The 22500-nt window shown below is 51.4% G+C and overlaps 2 protein-coding genes across 4 annotated transcripts in view; one reads left to right on the top strand and one right to left on the bottom strand.

Moving 5' to 3' along the window:
• lsamp (limbic system associated membrane protein) overlaps positions 1-14915 on the top strand; it is a 78397-nt gene extending 63482 nt beyond the window's left edge. For 2 of the 3 annotated variants that reach the window (XM_068317616.1, XM_068317615.1), the window contains 7 exons: positions 361-505; positions 584-671; positions 4908-5033; positions 7898-8029; positions 8607-8727; positions 11462-11610; positions 12640-14915. In XM_068317616.1, coding sequence (XP_068173717.1) covers positions 361-505; positions 584-671; positions 4908-5033; positions 7898-8029; positions 8607-8727; positions 11462-11610; positions 12640-12737 — 859 coding nt within the window. In that variant the 3' untranslated portion in view covers positions 12738-14915. Of the gene's footprint in view, positions 1-360; positions 506-583; positions 672-4907; positions 5034-5370; positions 7234-7897; positions 8030-8606; positions 8728-11461; positions 11611-12639 lie in introns of those variants that run through there. The other variant, XM_068317617.1, reaches the window with a different exon arrangement.
• Positions 14916-19112: 4197 nt separating this feature from the next.
• gap43 (growth associated protein 43) overlaps positions 19113-22500 on the bottom strand; it is a 5410-nt gene continuing 2022 nt past the window's right edge. Inside the window, exons 2-3 of the mRNA XM_068317833.1 lie at positions 21195-21768; positions 19113-20136 (exon numbers count right to left, since the gene is read on the bottom strand). Coding sequence (XP_068173934.1) covers positions 20069-20136; positions 21195-21768 — 642 coding nt within the window. The 3' untranslated portion in view covers positions 19113-20068. The remainder of the gene's footprint in view (positions 20137-21194; positions 21769-22500) is intronic.

Below are 22500 nucleotides of genomic sequence, written 5' to 3'. Positions count from 1 at the left end.
CTGGCCGCCGCCCACTCGGAGCAGCGAGGAGAATCAGGACGGTTTGGATGATTAATGGCCGCCGTCACCTGGATTTATCCGGCGCCGCTCCAGAGAATGAACCCCCCCCAGCAGGGAGGAGACGCTAAATAAGCTGCTCGTCTCACTCACACCGGGGGGGTAAGTGGACGCTTCCTCCAGATGATTAGTCACCTTTTCTTATGGGGAGGCATCCTGATTGGCTGATACTCATCATGTTTAAGCTCCGCCCCCAATCATCCGTCCGTAGTCGGTGTGTGTGTGTGTGTGTGTGTGTGTGTGTGTGTGTGCAGCGACTTCAGAGGTATTTATTGACCCCTGTTTGACCCCCCCCCCCCCCAGGTGTTACGTTGACGATAAGGTGTCAAAGGTCGCGTGGCTGAACCGCTCCAACATCATCTTCGCGGGTCAGGACAAGTGGTCCCTGGACCCCCGGGTGGACCTGGTCACCAAGGGCCAGCTGGAGTACAGCCTGCGCATCCAGAAGGTAAGCCCCGCCCCCCTGCCGCCATCCAATCGGGCGCTCCCGTGTCCAGGCCGTGACATCGTTCTACTTCCTGTGCAGGTGGACGTGTACGACGAGGGCTCCTACACCTGCTCCATCCAGACCATGCAGCAGCCCAAGACGTCGCAGGTCTACCTCATCGTGCAAGGTGGGCGGGGCCACTTCCTGCTTTGATGTTGATATGATCGAATGAGTCGCAGCCGCCGTTGTGACACTCCGCTGAGGGAAACACATGAATATGTAACGTGAGGAGAAAAGAAGCCGCCGCCCACGGCAACGGCCACAGCGACGCCCACGGCGTCCCGTTTCCGTTCACAGGCGTGTTGAGAACACTTGAAAGCCTCCAGCCGCCGCTTTCCATTTCAAAGGAGAGGAAGTTCCTCCTCCTGAATGGAGACGGCAGGAAGTAGAGAGATAATAAGGTGGGGGCGACACCCCCCCCCCGCCGCCGCCGCCGCCAGCGGGCTGGAAATTAACTTCCTCTTTTGACGAATAATTCATCTGCCAGGTTTTAAGGTCGGAGCTCCTGAGATGAAAGCGAACGCGTCACGGCGGCGGTGCGTTCAGGTGTCGTCGGAGTCACGCGTCTCCTTCCTCCTGAAGAGGAGTCGGCTGACAGCTAGCTCGTCTCCATGACGACGGCGTCAAGCAAGGACGGTGCGTTGGGGATCGCTGACGGGGTGGAGGCGGTCGAGGCGGCGTCCAATCAGATTCAACCTGAATCCAAAGCATCAGCGTAGCATCAGTTTAGCATCAGCGTAGCATCAGTTTAGCATCAGCTTAGCATCAGCGTAGCATCGTCTAGCTAACGACCCACACAGAGACAGATTATAATGAGTCTTTGTGTTACAAACCCGGGAAAACCAATCAGCTGTGGAGGATAATAACCCCCCGACCCCCCCATAATGGTTTCCACATCAAACGTCGCCCCTGGTTACCGACCCGGAGGACAACAACAGAACCGACTGACAATTTCCTGCTGGAGACGGAATGTAATTGGAAAACAAACGAACAGACAGAGTCAATTTACTGGGGGGGTCTAGGTGGTGGTGGGGGTCTAGGTGGTGGGGGGGGGTCTAGGTGGTGGGGGGGGTCTAGGTGGTGGGGAGGTCTAGGTGGTGGGGGGGTCTAGGTGGTGGGGGGGTCTAGGTGGTGGGGGGGGTCTAGGTGGTGGGGGGGTCTAGGTGGTGGGGGGGTCTAGGTGGTGGGGGGGGTCTAGGTGGTGGGGGGGTCTAGGTGGTGGGGGGGTCTAGGTGGTGGGGGGGTCTAGGTGGTGGTGGGGGGTCTAGGTGGTGGGGGGGGGTCTAGGTGGTGGGGGGGTCTAGGTGGTGGGGGGGGTCTAGGTGGTGCGGGGGGGTCTAGGTGGTGGGGGGGTTGAGGGGGTGAGGAGAGGGGGGTGCCCCCACCAGGTGGAGCTGACAGACACACCTGTGTGCACATACGTCTATGTCACATGTTCCTGCGTGTGGGGATGGGGATGTGATGATGTCATCGATCTGTGATGTCATCCATCTGTGAACACCCAGGCTGCTTCCATCGATTGGTCCAATCAGAAGCTGCTCTGCCACTGCGGTTGTAACGTGTGTTTGTTTATGCTCTGGAGACGAGACTCCCCCCTGTATGAAACAGGTCGACGCCCCTCTGGCGGCGCCGCTCTTCACGCTCCCAACAGCGATGTGCTCCATGAAGTGTTTACCCCGTAACCACGGCGACGTGTGGATGTGCTAGCGTGTCGCTAACGGGGGCGGTTGGTGGCGCCATTGAGGCTACTCACATTGGGCGGGGGGGTCTATTCAGGAAGTTACTCAGCAATTTTTGGGATTTAATCTTCAGGAAGAAAATTCACAGAAATGTTTTTGGGGTTTTTTGGCGAAAGGAGGCGCGGCCAGAAGTGGGCGGAGCACACAGCAGCCTGTGGCCGCTGCGCTGAACCCAAACCTCATTAGCTCCACCGTTAGCACGCCGTCAGCATGCCGCCACATGCGCCAGTCGCATGGTGCTGCGGGGATGGGACGCGCGGTTGCGACGACGCCCTAGTTCGGAGACAGATGGCGAGGGACATCCTGACGGCGGCGCCGTCTCCCTTTGAACTATGGGAAGGAAGGAGACGCCTTCAAGTTTTAATGGAAGCCGTGATTTAAAATTCTTTCTCTTCCTGTCGCTGGCGGGGGGGGGGTGCAGGGGACGCCCTCATGCATTTAAACGGCCAATCCCACCAGCCGCTGATGGGGGCGGGGTCATATTTCACCGCTAACCAGGCTGGCCGGCGGCCAGCGGTTCTGATTTACCAGAGTCCTCCATCCTGCGTCGCCACCGGGCGGAGCCATCAGTCCTCTGGTGGCTGACAGCTCCGCCCCCCCACCGTGTGACCCCGTCTGTCAGGTAGACGGACGGCCCCTCCGGGCAGGGCAGGAGCGGCGCCGCTTCAGACGGGCATCAGCTTCGTTCCCTGAAGGGAACATGAGTCAAGAATGTTCAGGTGTGTTCAGGTGTGTTCAGGTGTGTTCAGGTGTTCAGGTGTGTTCAGGTGTGTTCAGGTGTTCAGGTGTGTTCAGGTGTTCAGGTGTGTTCAGGTGTGTTCATGTGTGTTCAGGTGTTCAGGTGTGTTCAGGTGTGTTCAGGTGTTCAGGTGTGTTCAGGTGTGTTCATGTGTGTTCATGTGTGTTCAGGTGTTCAGGTGTGTTCATGTGTGTTCAGGTGTGTTCAGGTGTGTTCAGGTGTGTTCATGTGTGTTCAGGTGTTCAGGTGTGTTCATGTGTGTTCAGGTGTGTTCAGGTTGTTCGTGTGTTTTCAGACGTTCAGGTGTGTTGTGGTGTGTTCAGGTGTGTTCAGGTGTGTTCAGGTGTTCGTGTGTTTTCAGATGTTCAGGTGTGTTCAGGTGTGTTCAGGTGTGTTTAGGTGTGTTCAGGTGTGTTTAGGTGTGTTCAGGTGTGTTTAGGTGTGTTCTGGTGTGTTCATGTGTGTTCAGGTGTTCAGGTGTGTTCATGTGTGTTCAGGTGTGTTCATGTGTGTTCAGGTGTGTTCAGGTGTTCGTGTGTTTTCAGACGTTCAGGTGTGTTCAGGTGTGTTCAGGTGTTCAGGTGTGTTTAGGTGTGTTCAGGTGTGTTTAGGTGTGTTCAGGTGTGTTTAGGTGTGTTCAGGTGTTCAGGTGTGTTTAGGTGTTCAGGTGTGTTTAGGTGTTCAGGTGTGTTCAGGTAGTCTGGTTCACCTGATTGGACGCTGGGTTGATGCTGTTACGACACGGAATACATATTAATTATCGATAATTAAATTATGTATTAATTATCGTTAATTACATGATATATTAACTGTTAATAGATGAAATGGGTTATTTCTGTTTCAGTAGGAGGTTCAGAGGCGTCGTCATGGTAACCCTGTGATCCTCCAGCTCAACCAGTGAGATCAAACCTGCTGATCTGGTGAACAACAAATATTAATGATCTTCATTATGACGCTGCTCTGAGCGCCGCGCCGGGGCTGATGGGAAAACCTGACCCAGGACCGGCTAGTAGTCAGGGGCTAGCAGTCAGCGGCTAGCAGTCAGGGGCTAGCAGTCAGGGGCTAGCAGTCAGGGGCTAGCAGTCAGGGGCTAGCAGTCAGGGGCTAGCAGTCAGGGGCTAGCAGTCAGGGGCTAGTAGCCATTAGCAGATAGTAGCCGTTAGCAGCTAGTATCGGGGGAGGCTTCCTCCTGAGGGTTTGAGTGATGACACACCTCCTGGGGGCGGGGCTTCAGAGTAGAAAGCAGTAGAACCTGTCTGTTTGTGGGCGGGGTCAGGTGGATTCTGATGCTGATTCACTGTGTGAACCTGGACTAATGAAAGCCTGATTGGCTGATGCAGGTGGCCTCATCCTCTGCCTCCTCCTGGGGGGACCAGAGCCAATTGGATTCTCCGTCATCTCGATGGAGCCCCCCTGCTGCCCCCCCTAACTCTGGATCACTTCATTTAAAGGTTGTCGTCTCCGTGGTGACCGTGTGATCAGATGGGATTAGAGGGATTACAGGGATGTTTCCCTGGGGGGGTCAAGGGGTGGGGGCGTTATCAATGCATTAGCTGCCCCCCCCGGCTCAGACTGAAGACGGTTAGTCTGAAACGGAAAAGTTGTAACAAACAAACAAACAAATATTTCTTAGTGTTTGTTCTGGTTCCTGCTGACGTCTCCTGACTGAAGCGTCAACGCACCTCCTTTGTTTGTTTGTTTGTTTGTTTGTTTGTTTGTTTGTTTGTTGTGTTAATCACATGATTTGTTCTCTGGTGACGTTCACCTGATGGAACCATGAACCCACGGCTCCAGAACCCTCTGATGATCATGTCTTTCTCCTCCTCCTCCTCTTCCTCCTCCTCCTCCTCCTCCTCCTCCTCCTCCTCCTCCTCCTCCTCCTCAGTCCCCGCCCTCATCATGAAGGTGTCTGAGGACGTGACGGTGAACGAGGGCAGTAACCTGACGCTCACCTGTCTGGCCAGCGGCCGACCCGACCCGTCCATCACCTGGAGGCTGCTCAACCCCTCAGGTAGGCCCCGGCCGTCAGGTAGGCCCCGCCCACCGGTGGCCGGTGTCATGTTGTTGTTGTTTGGCCGTTTATCTGAGCTAACAGTGGCTAAAGTTAGCCAAGGTTTAGCTAATCTCAGCTAGCAGTGCTAAAGTTAGCTACCTTTGACACTGATAGCATGTCTGTAGCCAGCGCTGTGGGGCGGGGCGATGGGTGGAGCCTTGAGCTCCTGGCCTCGCGTCACGTCCGCCCCTGAAGCGCGTTGCTCAGAGATGAGTGGAGTTCATCGTCTGTCGCCGTCGTGGCGAGCGGATGAACGATTGACACGCCTCCCCTCCCCCCCATCGGGTGTGTCCAGGCAGGAGGGCGGAGTCATCCGTCAGCAGCAGCGGCGCGCCATCCATCATCCCGACTTCTCATCCCGCCGCCGTCACAGGAAGTCGATCAGCTCTTCATCTTCTTCAGCCTCCGACGGCGCAACAAACTCGTTTACGGAGTGTCGCCGCGGCGACGGCGACCGTGGTGACGGCGCCTCAGAACTCCAGCAGGAGAAGAAGACAGATGACAGGCGGCGGCGGGAGCGCTTCATTTAGTCACCTCCGGAAGCGGCGAGCGAATACCTGTGAGACGGGAACACCGCCAGCAGCAGGAAGTGGATTAAACAGGAAGTTTGATCCACGGTCGGCACCGCGTAGGGGGCGTGTCCATCCACGGCCAATCTGTTCCTGATATGAACACGGAGGGAGGCGTGGCTTGAACGTTTGTCATGTCAGCAGCTTAGCATGTTAGTGGGAGAACATCAACATGCTAGCCAGCATGTAGCACACGGCTAACCGCGGGTTTCTCCCCCTTTCTCTCAGCTCCTCCCCTCATTAGCATAAAACATGACAACTCGTGACGTCGTTAGCGTGACGTGACGTTTCAAGCTAACCGGCGAGCAGACATGCTAACGCTCCCTGTTTGCAGTCGTTTCCCATCATGCCTCATCTGGATTTACTCCTCGCCGTTCTCTGATCTTCGTCACCTGCTCCTCTTCATCCGATCTTCAAACGAATCGCCATGGCAACGGGTTTTCAATCATTCCCGTCCAATCAGAGTGAATCAGATCTGCTTCGGGCTTTCATCTCCATCTGATCCTTCAGTCTGAAGCATCAGCTGACCTCTGTCGGCGGCGTGAAGGCGTCCCCCTTTTGGCGCCGCTCCGGTCCATCCATCAGGCGGCGCCGCCTCCTCACCAGTCGGATGAAACGATTGGCTGTTCCCTCCAGAGGCCGCCGCTGATTAAACGCAGATCATTTTATCTCGGGGATGATTTCATTTTGCGTCGGGCAGAAGTGAAGCCGACCGGGTGTTAGCGCGCCGCGGCGCTAACGCGTCTCAAACATTAATCAATTAAACCAAATTATCCATCGAAAGGTGTTTAACGGTTTCCATGCCGACGCCGTCCTGCGTCTGATTGAATACTCCGTTACTACGTTAACGTGGGGGGAGGGGGGCATCAGCTGCTCCCGCTGCTTCCATCGGTTTGTGACGAGAAGCTAACGAGGCTAATGCTTTAACGTCAACAGGAAGTGGAGGTGCGCTCGATGGCCTCAGGGTTCGTTTCCACGCAGGTTTCTGATCACCTGGTGACAGGAAGTGACCTCCTCATGACTTCCTGTCTAAGCAGTTCTGACCTGTCCTGTCCTGAAGACACAACTGTTGCTCCTGTGAGCGTTAGCGGAACCTTTAGCACGATGTTAGCGGCGTTATGGTTTGCAGCACATGTGTCAAACTCAAGGCCCGGGGGCCAAATGTGGCCCTCCACATCATTTATGTGGGCCGCGAGAGAATAAAAGGTCAACGTGTCTAACAATAGGTCAAAAGTGTGCTTTGACTAAAAACTACATTTCCCACAATGCAGTAATTCAGCCCATTTTAACTCTTGGTGTGCCTCAAATGAGCAGTTTGTAAAGGGGACGGCACCTTGCTCAAGTGCGCCTCGGCAGTGCTCTGGAGGTGAGCTGACACCTCCCACTGTCAGCTCACCTCTGGGTATTGTTTTTGGGGGGGCGAGAGCGGGAATCGAACCGCCGATCTTAAATCATAGGACGACCCGCTCTACCGCTGAGCCACTGACGCCCCCCCATTTAGATACAGGACAGACGTGATGCTGATGAGAACGAGTTTGACATCTTGTCTCTCCTCCTCCTCCTCCTCTTCCTCCTCCTCCTCCTCCTCCTCCTCCTCCTCTTCCCCCTCCTCCTCCTCCTCCTCCTCTTCCCCCTCCTCCTCCTCTTCCTCCTCCTCCTCTTCCTCCTCCTCTTCCCCCTCCTCCTCCTCTTCCCCCTCCTCCTCCTCCTCCTCCTCTTCCCCCTCCTCCTCCTCTTACTCCTCCTCCTCTTACTCCTCCTCTTCATCCTCTTCATCCTCCTCTTCCTCCTCCTCCTCCTCTTCCTCCTCCTCCTCCTCTTCCCCCTCCTCCTCCTCCTCCTCCTCCTCTTCCTCCTCTTCCCCCTCCTCCTCCTCTTCCTCCTCCTCTTCCCCCTCCTCCTCTTCCTCCTCCTCCTCCTCTTACTCCTCCTCTTCATCGTCTTCCTCCTCCTCTTCCACCTCCTCCTCTTCCTCCTCCTCCTCTTCCCCCTCCTCCTCCTCTTCCTCCTCCTCCTCTTCCTCCTCCTCTTCCCCCTCCTCCTCCTCCTCCTCCTCCTCCTCTTCCCCCTCCTCCTCCTCCTCCTCCTCCTCCTCTTCCCCCTCCTCCTCCTCTTCCTCCTCCTCCTCTTACTCCTCCTCTTCATCCTCTTCCTCCTCCTCTTCCTCCTCCTCCTCCTCCTCCTCCTCTTCCTCCTCCTCCTCCTCTTCCTCCTCCTCTTCCTCCTCCTCCTCCTCCTCCTCCTCCTCCTCAGCGGAGCCTCTGGACGGGGAGGAGTACCTGGACGTCATCGGCATCGTGAGGAACCAGGCGGGGCGTTACGAGTGTAAGGCCAGCAACGACGTCGCCACGCCGGACGTCAAATACGTCAACGTGGTCGTCAACTGTGAGTAACGCCGCCGCCGCGTGTCACAGCAGCTGTGTGGTAGTCAGGGGCGGGGCCAGGTGGAGGCGGGGCCGGATCAAATCCAGGTAGAGAGCGAGGTCTTATTGGAGCTCCACACCAGACGCTCTGATGGCGCCTCGTCAGGTCGGATCACGTGTGGGCGGAGCCGCCGCCGGGTGCGGCGAGGAACACACGTGTCCAGACGCCCAGACTGACGTGAGCCAGGAGCGTCGGTGCTGAAGCGTTCAGCTCTGATCCTTGATGCGTCGCCGGCGCCGATCCACCTGGAAGATTTCCCAGAATTCATCAGGAGTTTGATGAATCACAGCGAACTGAAGCTCTCAGCGTGTTAGCAGTCTCCACCATGCTAACGCTAGGACAACACGCTAGCTTCAGCTGCTACAGTCCCACAGCGTAGTGTTGTTTGTTTGTTTGTTTGTTTGTTTGGATAAATGAGATTCTATAATGAATTATTATGGGATGTCATCAGGTGAAGATTGAAGACCTCTGTAGACCAGATGGAAGACTGGTTGATTGATTGATTGATTGATTGATTGGTATCGGTGTCTCTCTGCAGACCCTCCGACTATAAAGAGGACCCAGAGCTCAGAGACCCCTGTTGGCCGCGTGGGGACGCTGCAGTGCGACGCCACCGCCGTGCCGACGCCCGAGTTCGAGTGGTACCGGGACGACAAGAGGTGAACCGGAGACACGCCTCCCTGACCCCTGACCCCTAACCTGAACCCTAATCCTAACCCAGGGTCACACCTCAGGTGCGGCGCTGTTGCTGCCGCCGTCGTCTAGCAGACGGTCTGTCCAGACATCGTTACCGTGGAGACGCCGCAGACAAGCACTCAAACAAGCCATTAACTAGCGCGCTAGCCATTAGCATCTTTATGGCAGAGCGGTGTATCAGCGCTGAGCCTGATGCTCCTCTCCATTACTGTAATGCCCCCCCCCCTATCGTCGACGTTGGGGGGGGCGGGGCGCTTTAATACATTCCCTCACCGGCCGTCCCGTCTGCGTTGCGTCTGATCGATACGAGTCTTTGTATCAAACAGAATCATTGATTTTTATCCTCAGCACGTCTACAGAGGAGTCGAACAGCATCATGACATCATGATGACGTCATGATGACGTCATCATGACGTCATCATGACGTCATGAGGTGAGGAACTAGTTGAAGTTCTTTTTGAAGATAGCTGGGCTTTTTAGCTTAGCATTACCGCTAGCCTCAACACAGTTTGGAATTGTGTTAGCAAGGAGGTTTAGCATGCTACAGTTTAGCCACGAGCATCCTGATTGGTCATCGCTGCCCCCCTCCCTCCACAGTTACAATGCCATTGTTACGGTGACCCGACAGATGTCGTTAGCTCTCATCTGATGACATCATCAGTGATGTCATGACCGCTGATCACCAACTTCACTGAGAGCAGAGGAGATGGATCTGATTGGCTGTTCCTCACCCCCCCCCCCTTCCCCCCAGGATGATGTCATCCAGGAATCTGTAAAAACAGCCGAGGCGTCTGATTGGAGCCTCACTGAGAACCCAGAGTGCACCCTGGGAGACTGGAGGCGGGGCTAAAGTGGTGTTGACATCCAGAGTGTGGGGGCGCTGTGGGGGGGGGCGGGTGGGGGTGGGGGGGTTCAGGGACGTGGTCTCCAGAGTCCGATCACGACTACAGAAAGATTTATTGTTTCTGGAATGTTCCCCGTTATCTGTTCCCAGCGCCATCCGTCCCCGAGGGCGGGGCTCCCGCAGGCGATTGGCACGCTGCCGGCGTTATCACACACACACACACACACACACACACACACACACACACACACACACACACGTTGTTTGTTGGCTTGAGGTCGTTTGAATCGTTTCCTTTTAATCCAAACGGATCCATCTATCAGCTGAGGATGATGACGTAGCCCCGCCCCTACGCCACGATGTATCCCCGCCCCTGCGCCACAGCATTTAGCTATCCAGATCGCCATGGTGATGGACCGTGGACCACTGGTTCAGAGCCAGAACCCGGATTCAGGGGTCTTGATGTCCTCCAGATGATCCAATTTGAGAGGGCGGGGCCAGAGGGGACGGGAAAGGGGCGGAGCCTTTTGAACTCTGACACCCCACCCCACCCCAACTCCTCCGCTGGGGTCGAGCTGTTTGGATCCAGCTGATCATCTGGAAGAAATCTGCTGCCCCCTGCCTGCAGGAGACGGAACCAGTCGACCCACTGGGGCTGATCTCATCTGACCAATAGCGTCACTGCAGACTGATGACAGACTGATGACATCACTGCAGACTGATGACAGACTGATGACATCACTGCAGGCTGATGACAGACTGATGACATCACTGCAGGCTGATGACAGACTGATGACATCACTGCAGACTGATGACAGACTGATGACATCACTGCAGGCTGATGACATCACTGGAACAGTTCTGGGACGCAGTCGCGTCTGAATCAGGGTTGGATCTGTTGTCACTCAGCTGTTCCAGCCCTATTAGCCCCATTAGCCCCCGTTAGCTTTCCACACCCATTAACACTCAGCTTCTGTTAGCACCTGTTAGCTCTCAGCTCCCATCAGCTTTCCATTAGTCCCCATTAGCCATGAGCCTTAATTAGCTCACGTTGTCTCTAAACACTCAGCGTTAGCGCTTCACACTCAGATGCGCTTGTTAGCGCTCAGCTCCTGTTATCGCTAAGCTAGCATTAAATCCTGTGAGCGCTCAACACTAGCTCCCGTTAACTCTCCACCCCCATTAACCCCCTTTAGCTTTCTGGACCCATTAGCAATCAGCTTCTGGTAGCGCCTGTTAGCTCTCAGCTCCCATCAGCTTTCAATTAGCCCCCATTAGCCATTAGCCCCCATTAGCTCCCTTTGTCTCTCAACATTAGCGCTTCACACTCCGCTCAGTTATTGCTAAGCTACTGCTAAATCCCATTTGCTCTCAACACCTTTGAGCTTCTGTTAGCTCCCTGCTTGCATTAGCACTTAGCTCCCATTAGCACTTGTTAGCAAAGACCTCCTGTTACCTCTGTGTTCCTCTTTGCCCTCACCTCTCTTTAGCACTGATTAGCTCTAATTAGCTCTGGAGTCTGTGTTTTCATTGGTTCTCCTCCATGTAGCGCTGCTCCGGTCGCTAGGTGCTAGCAGCAGCGCTCGGAATTGTGGGACGACAGGTGTTTCCACATGGCTGAGCTGCTACCGCTAATGCTAGCAGCCAGGAATAAACACGCGTGTGTCGTTTGTTCTGGCGCCTGCAGCTCCAGGTTTGTTTGCTTTCTGGTTGCCTAGCAACACGGCAGCAAACCTGATACCGGTACCGTCAGGCTGGTCGTCATGTCAACACGGACGGGAACACACGGAGTAAACATGTTTACAAATCACTGCAGGGAAAATAAACACCTTTGACCTCTGTTGATGCTGCAGGTTGTCCAACAACCAGAACCAGAACATCCAGATCCTCGGAACCACGACCGTCCTGATGATCGCCAACGTCACCGAGGAGGATTATGGGAACTACACCTGTGTGGCCTCCAACCGGCTGGGAGCCCAGAACGCCAGCCTCTTCCTGTACAGTGAGTCCAGGTCCACACAGTGAAACAGTCCAGGTTCACACAGTGAAACAGTCCAGGTTCACACAGTGAAACAGTCCAGGTTCACACAGTGAAACAGTCCAGGTTCACACAGTGAAACAGTCCAGGTTCACACAGTCAAACAGTCCAGGGTCACGCAGTGAAACATTCCAGGTTCACGCAGTGAAACATTCCAGGTTCACACAGTGAAACAGTCCAGGTTCACGTAGTGAAACAGTCCAGGTTCACACAGTGAAACAGTCCAGGTGCACGCAGTGAAACAGTCCAGGTTCACACAGTGAAACAGTCCAGGTTCACGCAGTGAAACAGTCCAGGTTCACGCAGTGAAACAGTCCAGGTTCACGCAGTGAAACAGTCCAGGTTCACGCGGTGAAACAGTCCAGGTTCACACAGTGAAACAGTCCAGGTTCACGCAGTGAAACAGTCCAGGTTCACGCAGTGAAACAGTCCAGGTTCACGCAGTGAAACAGTCCAGGTTCACGCGGTGAAACAGTCCAGGTTCACACAGTGAAACAGTCCAGGTTCACGCAGTGAAACAGTCCAGGTTCACGCAGTGAAACAGTCCAGGTTCACGCAGTGAAACGGTCCAGGTTCACACAGTGAAACGGTCCAGGTTCACGCAGTGAAACAGTCCAGGTTCACGTAGTGAAACAGTCCAGGTTCACGCAGTGAAACAGTCCAGGTTCACGCAGTGAAACAGTCCAGGTTCACGCGGTGAAACAGTCCAGGTTCACACAGTGAAACAGTCCAGGTTCACGCAGTGAAACAGTCCAGGTCCACACAGTGAAACAGTCCAGGTCCACACACGAGCAATGGGATCAAAACCATTGATCTGTATTGATCAGCTCATTATCGATTATTGAGCAGTCATGCGTTTCCCTCCTCCTGTAGTTCCCTCTGTCTCCACTGGGTGTCAGCATTGAGTGCCGACCAGAACAAACCGCTGGGGGGGCACACTGACTTCCTGTGTGGGCTCTAACGCTGCTCTTCGTCTCTGCTCCTCTTCCTCAGGACCCGGGTCGGGACGCGACATCAGCGCCGCCGCCAGGCCGACCCCGTCACTGTGTGTCCTGCTGGGGGGCATCGCCTTCCTCCTCGACAAGTGTTAACTCCTCCTCCTCTTCATCGTCTCCTCCTTCTCCTCTTCCTCATCCTCTTCAACCCCCCCCCCCCCTTTCTGGGGCTCTGAGTAAAATGTGAAGGACTGAACTTTTACAGATTCTCCGTTTCGATCTTCTTCTTCTACTTTGGTTCTGCTTGGGGGGGGGGGGGGGTACGGGTTCATAGTGGGGGGGGGGGTCGCCGGCGGGTTTTTGTTCATTTTTACATTTAACCAAGTGTTTAACGTGGGGGGGTTCTGCCAAATATCTGCTAACGATATGAAACCGGAGGGACTGACCCGGCGCCCCGGACCCGGCGCCCCGGACCCGGCGCCCCGGACCCGGCGCCCCGGACCCGGCGCCCCGGACCCGGCGCCCCGGACCCGGCGCCCCGGACCCGGCGCCCCGGACCCGGCGCCCCGGACCCGGCGCCCCGGACCCGGTACCGCCGTCCGGTTCTGTAAATAGTCCGACTTTTGTATTCCGGAGATGCCGCCAAGCCTCGTTCACGTCCGTCCCCCCTCCTCTGAGTCGTTCTCCGCCGCCGGAGCCGACGCGTCCGACACCAATGAATGACTTCCTGTTGCTCTTCAAACACGTGTGTGTGTGTGTGTGTGTGTGTGTGTGTGTGTGTGTGTGTGTGTGTGTGTGTGTGTGTGTGTGTGTGTGTGTGTTTTCATAAGAAGCGCTGACTCATCGTCTGTGGATCCCTTTACCTCTCTCATGTTAGCGTGTAAATATACTTGAATCCCATGTTTGAATTCCACATCCGTGTTTCTGAGCGGGACTTTTTCCAGGAATGAGGATCGGAGGATGAAGAAGCCTTTGTTGCCGTGGCGACGATGGCAGGGATGGAAGATTGTAAGTTAAACCTGAACGAATGAAACGCGTTTTACGGACGCACTCATTTAACCCTTGTGTGGTGTTCATGTTTGTTATTCAGCCAGTGTTCATGGGTCAGGTTGACCCGCTGCATTTTTGGGTTTTTATTTTACAATTTAACAATTTTATGCTAAAGTACTCAACAGATGTCTATTTCATCCCAATAACAAATAATATAAAAAGCATAAATGTTTAATATTTGACTTTTACCTGTTGGATAACATTTATGAATTAAAGTGCTGCTCGTTTTTTGTTTTTTAATAAAATGTAATAAAAAAAGAATCAATTATAATCAAGATATGAGTGGGAAAAAATTAATACTTTTAAAAATAAAGAAAGGATTTTCATAACAATTGATTTTTATTTGAACTTCATTAGAAATTTAAATTTAATTTGCTGCTGGCCGCAACCTAGAATAATGAAAAGATCAGGAATTTTAGCAACACCTCTGTCTCTCTAAACTGCTACAGCATCACACAGGACCCGAACATCCTCTGTGTAATATAAATGTGTGGGGGGGGTGTACACTGTGTGGTCATTGAAGACGTGTTCTGATATGTTCTACAGAAAACGAGTCTTAGTTTGAAAGAATAATTCATCGTATTATTTTTTGTTTGATTAAAAAAAAAAATGAAAGGTTCACACAGACCCGAACACCATACAAGGGTTAATTAGTCACATGATCCTGAATTCAGCCCAGTTTTCAGAAAAAAAAAATCACTATTTTATTCTAGATTTGAAGAAAAGTTTTGATGTTTTATTTGTTCTGAGACCTTTTAGCTTCTAACAAACAATGTTTGGGATCGGGTCGACCGTCACAGGACGGGTTCAGCCTCCACACCAGCAGGTGGCGCTATGAGTGCACGAGTAAAGCTTGTTTGGTTTGTCCAGCGTTGACTGATGGATGCTGGGTAATGATCCCTCACTGTGCTGAGGACACACCTGTTTAACCGAGTCATGCCATTTAAAGGACACGTTCTGCTGTTTCCACGGTAACGTTTCTGTGTTTCCCGTCAAGCCGACGCCGACCCACGAGGCATTTGTTTCCTGAAACTAAACACGTCTGTTTCCATGGTAACGTGAATTAGCCTGATGGTTATCCTGTTTTCTCCTCTGTTTGACTTTTCGATGCTAAAACCGACGGCGGTCGGGTCACGTCGGGAAACGAGGAAACGTTCATCCGACAAAAGAGCGTTGGTGGTTCTTGTGTGTGCAGCCGGAGGATCAGAACCCGATCAGAATCATGACGGTGCTGTTTGTGTTTCTCTTCATGTAACACGCCAATAAAATCACGTCTGTATTGTTCCCTGCTCTCCGAGGTTTTGTTTGAGCCGCAGTAACACATCTCACCACTAGGTGGCAGCGCAAAAATATTCATAAAAAATGTTCAAATCCAGCATAAAAACTACAAAAGGCATCCAGAACCGACCCGAAGTCAGAACCATCAGGGGAGGTAGAAGTTTGATTTAAAAAGAAAATTAAATGTTTTCAAGTAAACAAACAAAACTAACTAGCTGACTAGTTAGTTGACTTACCCGTTGAGTCCCTTGAAGCTCCGTCAGGTGAAATTGATGAAGGTGAATTTGATGAAGGTGAAATCAATGAAGGTGAAATCGGAAATGCCGGAAATACGCAACCGGAAATACGCAACGTTTAGTTTGGTTTTTGAGTTTTTGTTTGTTGTTTTGTCCCCACACACACACACACACACACACACAGGTTGGGTTCCTACCTGCTGCCCCGCCCTGGATTTGAACCCACGTCTCCCCGTCTCCAGGCGGCGTCTTTCTCCACTGAACCATCTTCAGCGCTGAGGGAACGTCCCCACAGACCCACAGAGGAGATGAAGGACCTGGAGACAAGTCCAGCTGCTCTCAGCCCACAACAACAACAAACAATAATAATAACAATAAAAACAACAACAACAACAATAAAAACAATAATAATAATAAAAACAATAATAACAATAAACAACAAACAACAATAATAACAATAAAAACAACAACAATAAAAACAATAAAAACTAAAAAACAATAAAACAACAACAAACAATAATAATAACAAAACAACAAACGATAATAATAACAAACAATAATAATAACAACAAAACAACAAAGAACAACCAATGTAAAGTGATCTGGATGTTTACATGTGACACAAACAGCCACACAGCTGATAGCTGATTGGTTAACACACTGGCCTTTGCATCCAAAGGTTGTGAGTTCAAATCCTACATTTTACAAGTTTGTTCTGCGTTAATTTTCTTGATCTGCTGAATGTTTTGTCGTGTCAATGAGGCAAAAACTTGATGCTGCATTGATTGATTGGTTGATTGATTGTTCATGACGCTTCAGCTTCCTATCTCGATGTGTGTGTGTGTGTGTGTCTGTGTCTGTGTGTGTGTGTCTTCAGGTTGGGGGCTGTTAGCATGTAGCCTCGGAGCTATCGACCCAAAGGGGAGTGGCGGAAATTAACCCTGGAGCTTCCAGCTCCGCCTACCGTCACAGGTGAATCCTGACACGTGACTCCTTCCTCACATGGAGACTAACCTCCCAACCCCCCACCCCCCTCTGAGATCCGGGAACCGGACCCGGTGTCCAGCAGCAGCCGGAAGTCAGAACCAGACCCGGGTTCCTGGATCCGGACCGGACTCTGACGAGAGGAAGTGGCGGAGGTGTACTTCCGGTTACCACCAGCAGATGGCAGCCCCGCGTCGCTCTTGAGGGATCAGCTGAGAGTGTTACCGTCACAGACCGGAAGCAGGTCAGCTGTGCTTTCATTTTGAAGGTAACTGTTTCCTGTTCAGACACCTTTGAGTTCAAACGTTTCTACAGAAGATCAGAGATCAAAGAGCTGCAAACAGGAAACACTAAAGTGACGTCACCAGATTAAACAAATTAAATTAAAATCAATATTATTAGTTATAATTAGAAAGAAATAAAATATTGGACTGGTGTCAGATAGATAGATAGATAGATAGATAGATAGATAGATAGATAGATAGATAGATAGATAGATAGATAGATAGATAGATAGATAGATAGATAGATAGATAGATAGATAGATAGATAGCCTCATGAAGAATCAATCAATCAACCAATCAATCAATGCAGCATCAAGCTTTTGCCTCATTGACACGACAAAACATTCAGCAGATCAAGAAAATTAACGCAGAACAAACTTGTAAAATGTAGGATTTGAACTCACAACCTTTGGATGCAAAGGCCAGTGTGTTAACCAATCAGCTATCAGCTGTGTGGCTGTTTGTGTCACATGTAAACATCCAGATCACTTTACATTGGTTGTTCTTTGTTGTTTTGTTATTATTATTAATATTGTTTGTTGTTATTATTATTGTTTGTTGTTTTGTTATTATTATTGTTGTTGTTTTATTGTTTTATTATTGTTTGTTGTTGTTGTTTTTATTATGGTTTGTTGTTGTTTATTATTGTTTGTTGTTGTATTATTGTTGTTGTTGTTGTTGTTGTTATTATTATTGTTGTTGTTGTTAGTTGTTGTTGTTTTTATTGTTATTATTGTTGTTGTTGTTTATTATTGTTTGTTGTTGTTTTATTATTGTTGTTGTTTGTTGTTGTTGGTTTTTATTGTTATTATTATTGTTTGTTGTTGTTGTGGGCTGAGAGCAGCTGGACTTGTCTCCAGGTCCTTCATCTCCTCTGTGGGTCTGTGGGGACGTTCCCTCAGCGCTGAAGATGGTTCAGTGGAGAAAGACGCCGCCTGGAGACGGGGAGACGTGGGTTCAAATCCAGGGCGGGGCAGCAGGTAGGAACCCAACCTGTGTGTGTGTGTGTGTGTGTGTGTGTGTGTGGGGACAAAACAACAAACAAAAACTCAAAAACCAAACTAAACCTTGCGTATTTCCGGTTGCGTATTTCCGGTTGCGTATTTCCGGCATTTCCGATTTCACCTTCATCGATTTCACCTTCATCGATTTCACCTTCATCGATTTCACCTTCATCGATTTCACCAACGGAGCTTCAAGGGACTCAACGGGTAAGTCAACTAACTAGTCAGCTAGTTAGTTTTGTTTGTTTACTCGAAAACATTAAATTTTCTCAGTGTAGATATTTACGGTGACGTCAGCTAGAACCATATAATATACCTTGTGTGTGTGTGTGTGTGTGTGTGTGTGTGTGTGTCTTCAGGTTGGGGGCTGTTAGCATGTAGCCTCGGAGCTATCGACCCAAAGGGGAGTGGCGGAAATTAACCCTGGAGCTTCCAGCTCCGCCTACCGTCACAGGTGAATCCTGACACGTGACTCCTTCCTCACATGGAGACTAACCTCCCAACCCCCCACCCCCCTCTGAGATCCGGGAACCGGACCCGGTGTCCAGCAGCAGCCGGAAGTCAGAACCAGACCCGGGTTCCTGGATCCGGACCGGACTCTGACGAGAGGAAGTGGCGGAGGTGTACTTCCGGTTACCACCAGCAGATGGCAGCCCCGCGTCGCTCTTGAGGGATCAGCTGAGAGTGTTACCGTCACAGACCGGAAGCAGGTCAGCTGTGCTTTTATTTTGAAGGTAACTGTTTCCTGTTCAGACACCTTTGAGTTCAAACGCTGTCTGAGGCCCCGCCCACACGATGACGCAGATATCTGGAACGAAAACGCAACTTTTCCAAAATGCTGGCCGAGGTGTATTATTTAAAAACGCTGGGTCTGCATTTACGCAAATTGTTTTCAATGCGTTTTCAAAAGTTGCGTTTTTAAAAAAATCCGTCATGAGGGCCTGAGAAGGTGAAGAAACAAACGTGAGTTCACTCTGAATAAAAGAGAGCGTTACTGCAAACAGGAAACACTAAACTGACGTCACCAGTATACAAATTTATTATTATTATTATTATTATTATTATTATTATTATTATTATTATTATTATTATTATTATTATTATTATTATTATTGTTATTATTGTTATTATTATTGTTGTTGTTTTATAGTTATATTATTATTCTTATTCATTATTTATTATTTTGTATTATAATTTTTGTTATTTTATCATATCATACATTATTATTTTTATTTATTCACTTATTTTTTATTGTTGGCATAAAAACAGTTGACTTCATTTCGTCTTGTCTCTGGAGGAAAGTGTGTGGAGGAAGTGACAGGAAGTGAGGTCACGTGGTTTAAACAGCTGGTCCCTCCCACGCAGCTGGACAGTGTTATCAGGCCTCTGGTGGGCGGGACCCTGAATGACAGGCGGGAGAACAGTCCAATCAAGTTCCTCGTGGAAAGCGTGGGAAACAATTCCTTTAAATTAAAACGATTATTATAAATTAGAGTTTGAATAGAAATAAAATATTGATCCAGTGTCAATCACCAATAAAATAATCTAATTTATCAACATGAATCCTCTTTGGTAGATGAAGCCATTCAAAGTGGAGACACTGAGTTGTCCTCTTTTCATTGGTCAACTGGAAGTCATGTGACAGGAAGGGAGAGGGGGGAGGGGCCAAACAAATCCCAGGCCGTGTGATGGTAATTGGCACATTTGCTTTATTTTGAAAACAGACATTGAAACCGTTGTAATTTTTTGTATCTTCTCACAGGCGTGATGGTGGATCCGGTGGAACGGGACGTCTCACGGAACACGGTAAACATTTTAACCGCTCGTTGATATTTTTAAACGTTATTTTTCTCGTAACATCAGTGCAAGAGTATTTTTCCAATTGATAGAAACCGTCATAACAACACCAAAGACATCGAAAAGAAGCCGCCACGCCCGCTACGTTACGCTTCTGTGGCTGCAAAAAAGTTCCCCTCAGAGGGCGAGTTCCCATCATGCATCTGGTTCCATGGTTCATGCTACTGAGCCGGTTACATCAATGCTAGCTGATCCTATATATTATATGATGTTTAGTTAGCGACAGGTCCTTTACTGAATATGTGACGCAACAGCGTTTGTTCGGGGTCGGGGGGGCGGAGCTTGAGGATGTGGTTTTTGGGATGGGGGGGCGGGGGTAAAGCGTCCCAACTGGTGCGTGTCGCTCATTAAACGGTACATTCTATTCGCCGGCGGCGGCCGCCATCGGGGGCGTGGCGTTTGTCGAACCGGCTAACGCGGCGCGGAGAAACGTTTTGGCTAAAGGTGTGAACAGGAACAGGAAGTGCATTGCCCTCGTGCGTTCGCAATGCGGTGTAAAATGTGCAGACGTCCAGTTGGGAGGGGGGATGGGTAGGAGCAGACATTTATCATCATCATCACCATCATCATCATCATCACCATCATCATCACCATCATCATCATCATCATCATCATCATCATCATCACCATCATCATCATCATCATCATTAGCTTGAGCCACAAAACGTCACGCTGGAAACTCCCCGACAGGGAAACCACTGCCACACAAAAAATGACAAACAAATAGAAATGGACCGCCCTCGGCCACGCCCTCGGCCACGCCCTCTTCTTCTTCTTCTTGGTTTCTCTTCGGGTTAGTCGTCCTTCGACTCGTCCGCCGGCGCCGGCGCTTCGGCCGGGGCGGCGTCCTCCTCTGCAGCATCTGGAGGGAGGGGGGAGGAAGAGGAGCTGAATCTGAATCTGGGTCGACGTTAAATATTTAATCAGGTGTGAAACGTAAACGATGAAGACGAGGAAGCGTTCTGGGGAGGAAGGGTGTGACCGGCGTGTCGACAGCATGTCAGCGTCTCTGGTGCCTCGTCATTTGTCTAAATAATGAAGGAGGCACTAGCATTAGCATTAGCATTAGCGGCGGAGGCTAAGCATAACGAGCAGAAGGGGGCAGACAAATGTCTTTTGTCAATAAAGTTGTTTCAAATCCCCTCTGATGCAGAGTGTTGTGAGGGAAACATGGGCGGTTAGCGGAGAAGCTAAGCTAAGCCCACTGGATCTAGCCCTGGACAGCTAGGAGGCGTGGTTCTGAATGGGACACGCCCCTGAACAGGTTCAAGCTTCATCGGCCAATCGGCCATCAGCTCATGAAGCATGTCGATCGTCCACTTCCTGTTTTCTTTCTGTAAGCAGGAAGAGGAGGAGATGATGTCACCCTGATGATGTCATCATCAAGCAGACCTGACATCTTCTTCCTCATCCTCCCCACCAATCAGGAAGCTCCTCCCATTCCCACCTGACAGGAAGAAGCAATCAGCTGTTGTCACATGATGTTAGATCACAACAAGGAGGAAGTGACATCACTTCCTGTTCAGCTCTCTTTAGCCTCGTGAATCGTTCGTCCCTGAGTCATGTGACCATAAATGGTCAGTTGGCTCATTTGCCGTCATAAGTCAGGTGGTGTCTGTCGCCACGGCGACCAGTGGGGCCCATCCATCACCCGTTGGACCAGGAGCTCCACGAGGGTCATCCATCCCATCAGGTGGTAACCATGACGACGGGGAGACACACTGCTCCGGTGACCCAGTTTCCTCACCACCCCCCCTCACTCACTCCACTGAGCACTAGTCAGCCCCCCCATCAGGATCAGCGGGTTAGCTTAGCGCGGCAGCTGATAGCACGTTAGCTTAGCATGCTCGTTTCACTTCCTGTCTGTCGACATGGCGACTGGAAGTGGTTTATTCGTTAACCGGTTGAAACTGGTCTCACCTGGTTGTTCGTTTGTTTGGTTAGGCTCCTCCCCCTCAGGCACGTCGGCTTGTCTGGCCTCCTCTGGCTCCGCCCCTTCCTCCTCGGCTGTGGGACTCTTGACCGCCGTCACCTCCTCTTTGGGCTTCTCCTCGGGTTTCTCCTCAGCCTTTGGCTCCGCCTCCTTGGGCTCCAACGGCGCAGACGCGGGAGACGTCGCCGCGGCAGCGGCAACAGGAGACGTTGCCACGGCGACCGGAGACGTTGCCGCCCCCGCGGGGGAGTTGGCCGGCTTGTCTGCCGCCGGGCTCTTGGCGTCGCCTGACTCCTCCTCCTTCTGGGCCTCGTTTCCTCTTCCTGCGTCGTCCCTCTCAGGCTCCGTCTCTTTCTTGACGTCGTCTCCGCCCTCCGTCGGTCCGTCGGGGGCGGGGCCGTCCGCCTCCTTCTCCTCCTCGCCGTCCTTCATCTTTTTCCGGGTGATGTGGCCGCGGAAGCTGGCCTGTATTTTGGTGGCGGCTTTGTGCGCCGTGTCCTCGGGCTTGTGGGCGGAGCCATCCTGGTCCAGCTTCTGCTCCGCCTCCTCGCTCTTCTCCACCTGGGTGGGGGGACACAGCAGGTTAGCACCTCCAACCAGCAGCTCACTGATTGGTTCGGGTTCAGAATCCCACCACAAAAGAGGGCGGGGTCAGAAGGTCATAGGTCAGTTTAGTGGCTAGTTGCTAATTAGCGTGTCAGGTGGGTGAGGTTGAGGGGGCGGGACAGGGGATGATGAGTCACCGCGGGTTTACCTGCGGTGACTGGATCCAATCAGAGGCTGTCCGACAATGAGTGGGCGGAGCTATGAAGATTAAAAATCTAAGGACCACAAATCAACACGTTAAAAACAACAGACAGGCTCCACCAATCAGAGGCGAGGAAGACGAGGAGGAGTCACGCTTCAGCGGTGAATTGATCGATCGATCACAGATCAATACGTGTGTTTAATCCCCTTTAAATTATTATTATTTATTGTTGTTGTTTTTTATCGATCGTTTAAAACGACGCGCAGCTCCTGAACGCAGCGTTAACCACCAACTCCTTTATTATGGGATGGATTCTGATGGGCGGATCAATAATTAAAAGGAGGATGTGCGTTCACTCAGAGACACACACACACACACACACACACACACACACACACACACACACACACACACACACACACACACACACACACACACACACCCTTCAATCCATTTCCACTGACAGAATGACATCACCGCTGACATCACCCCCCCTCGGTGACTCAGAGTGTAATTCTATTTAGTGATGTTTTTGGCCCCCGATG

This window comes from Antennarius striatus, chromosome 6 (assembly GCF_040054535.1).
Source record: "Antennarius striatus isolate MH-2024 chromosome 6, ASM4005453v1, whole genome shotgun sequence".
NCBI classification, from domain to species: domain Eukaryota; kingdom Metazoa; phylum Chordata; class Actinopteri; order Lophiiformes; family Antennariidae; genus Antennarius; species Antennarius striatus.
Note: the sequence above shows the minus strand (reverse complement) of the source record. Positions and strands in the feature narration are given on the sequence as shown.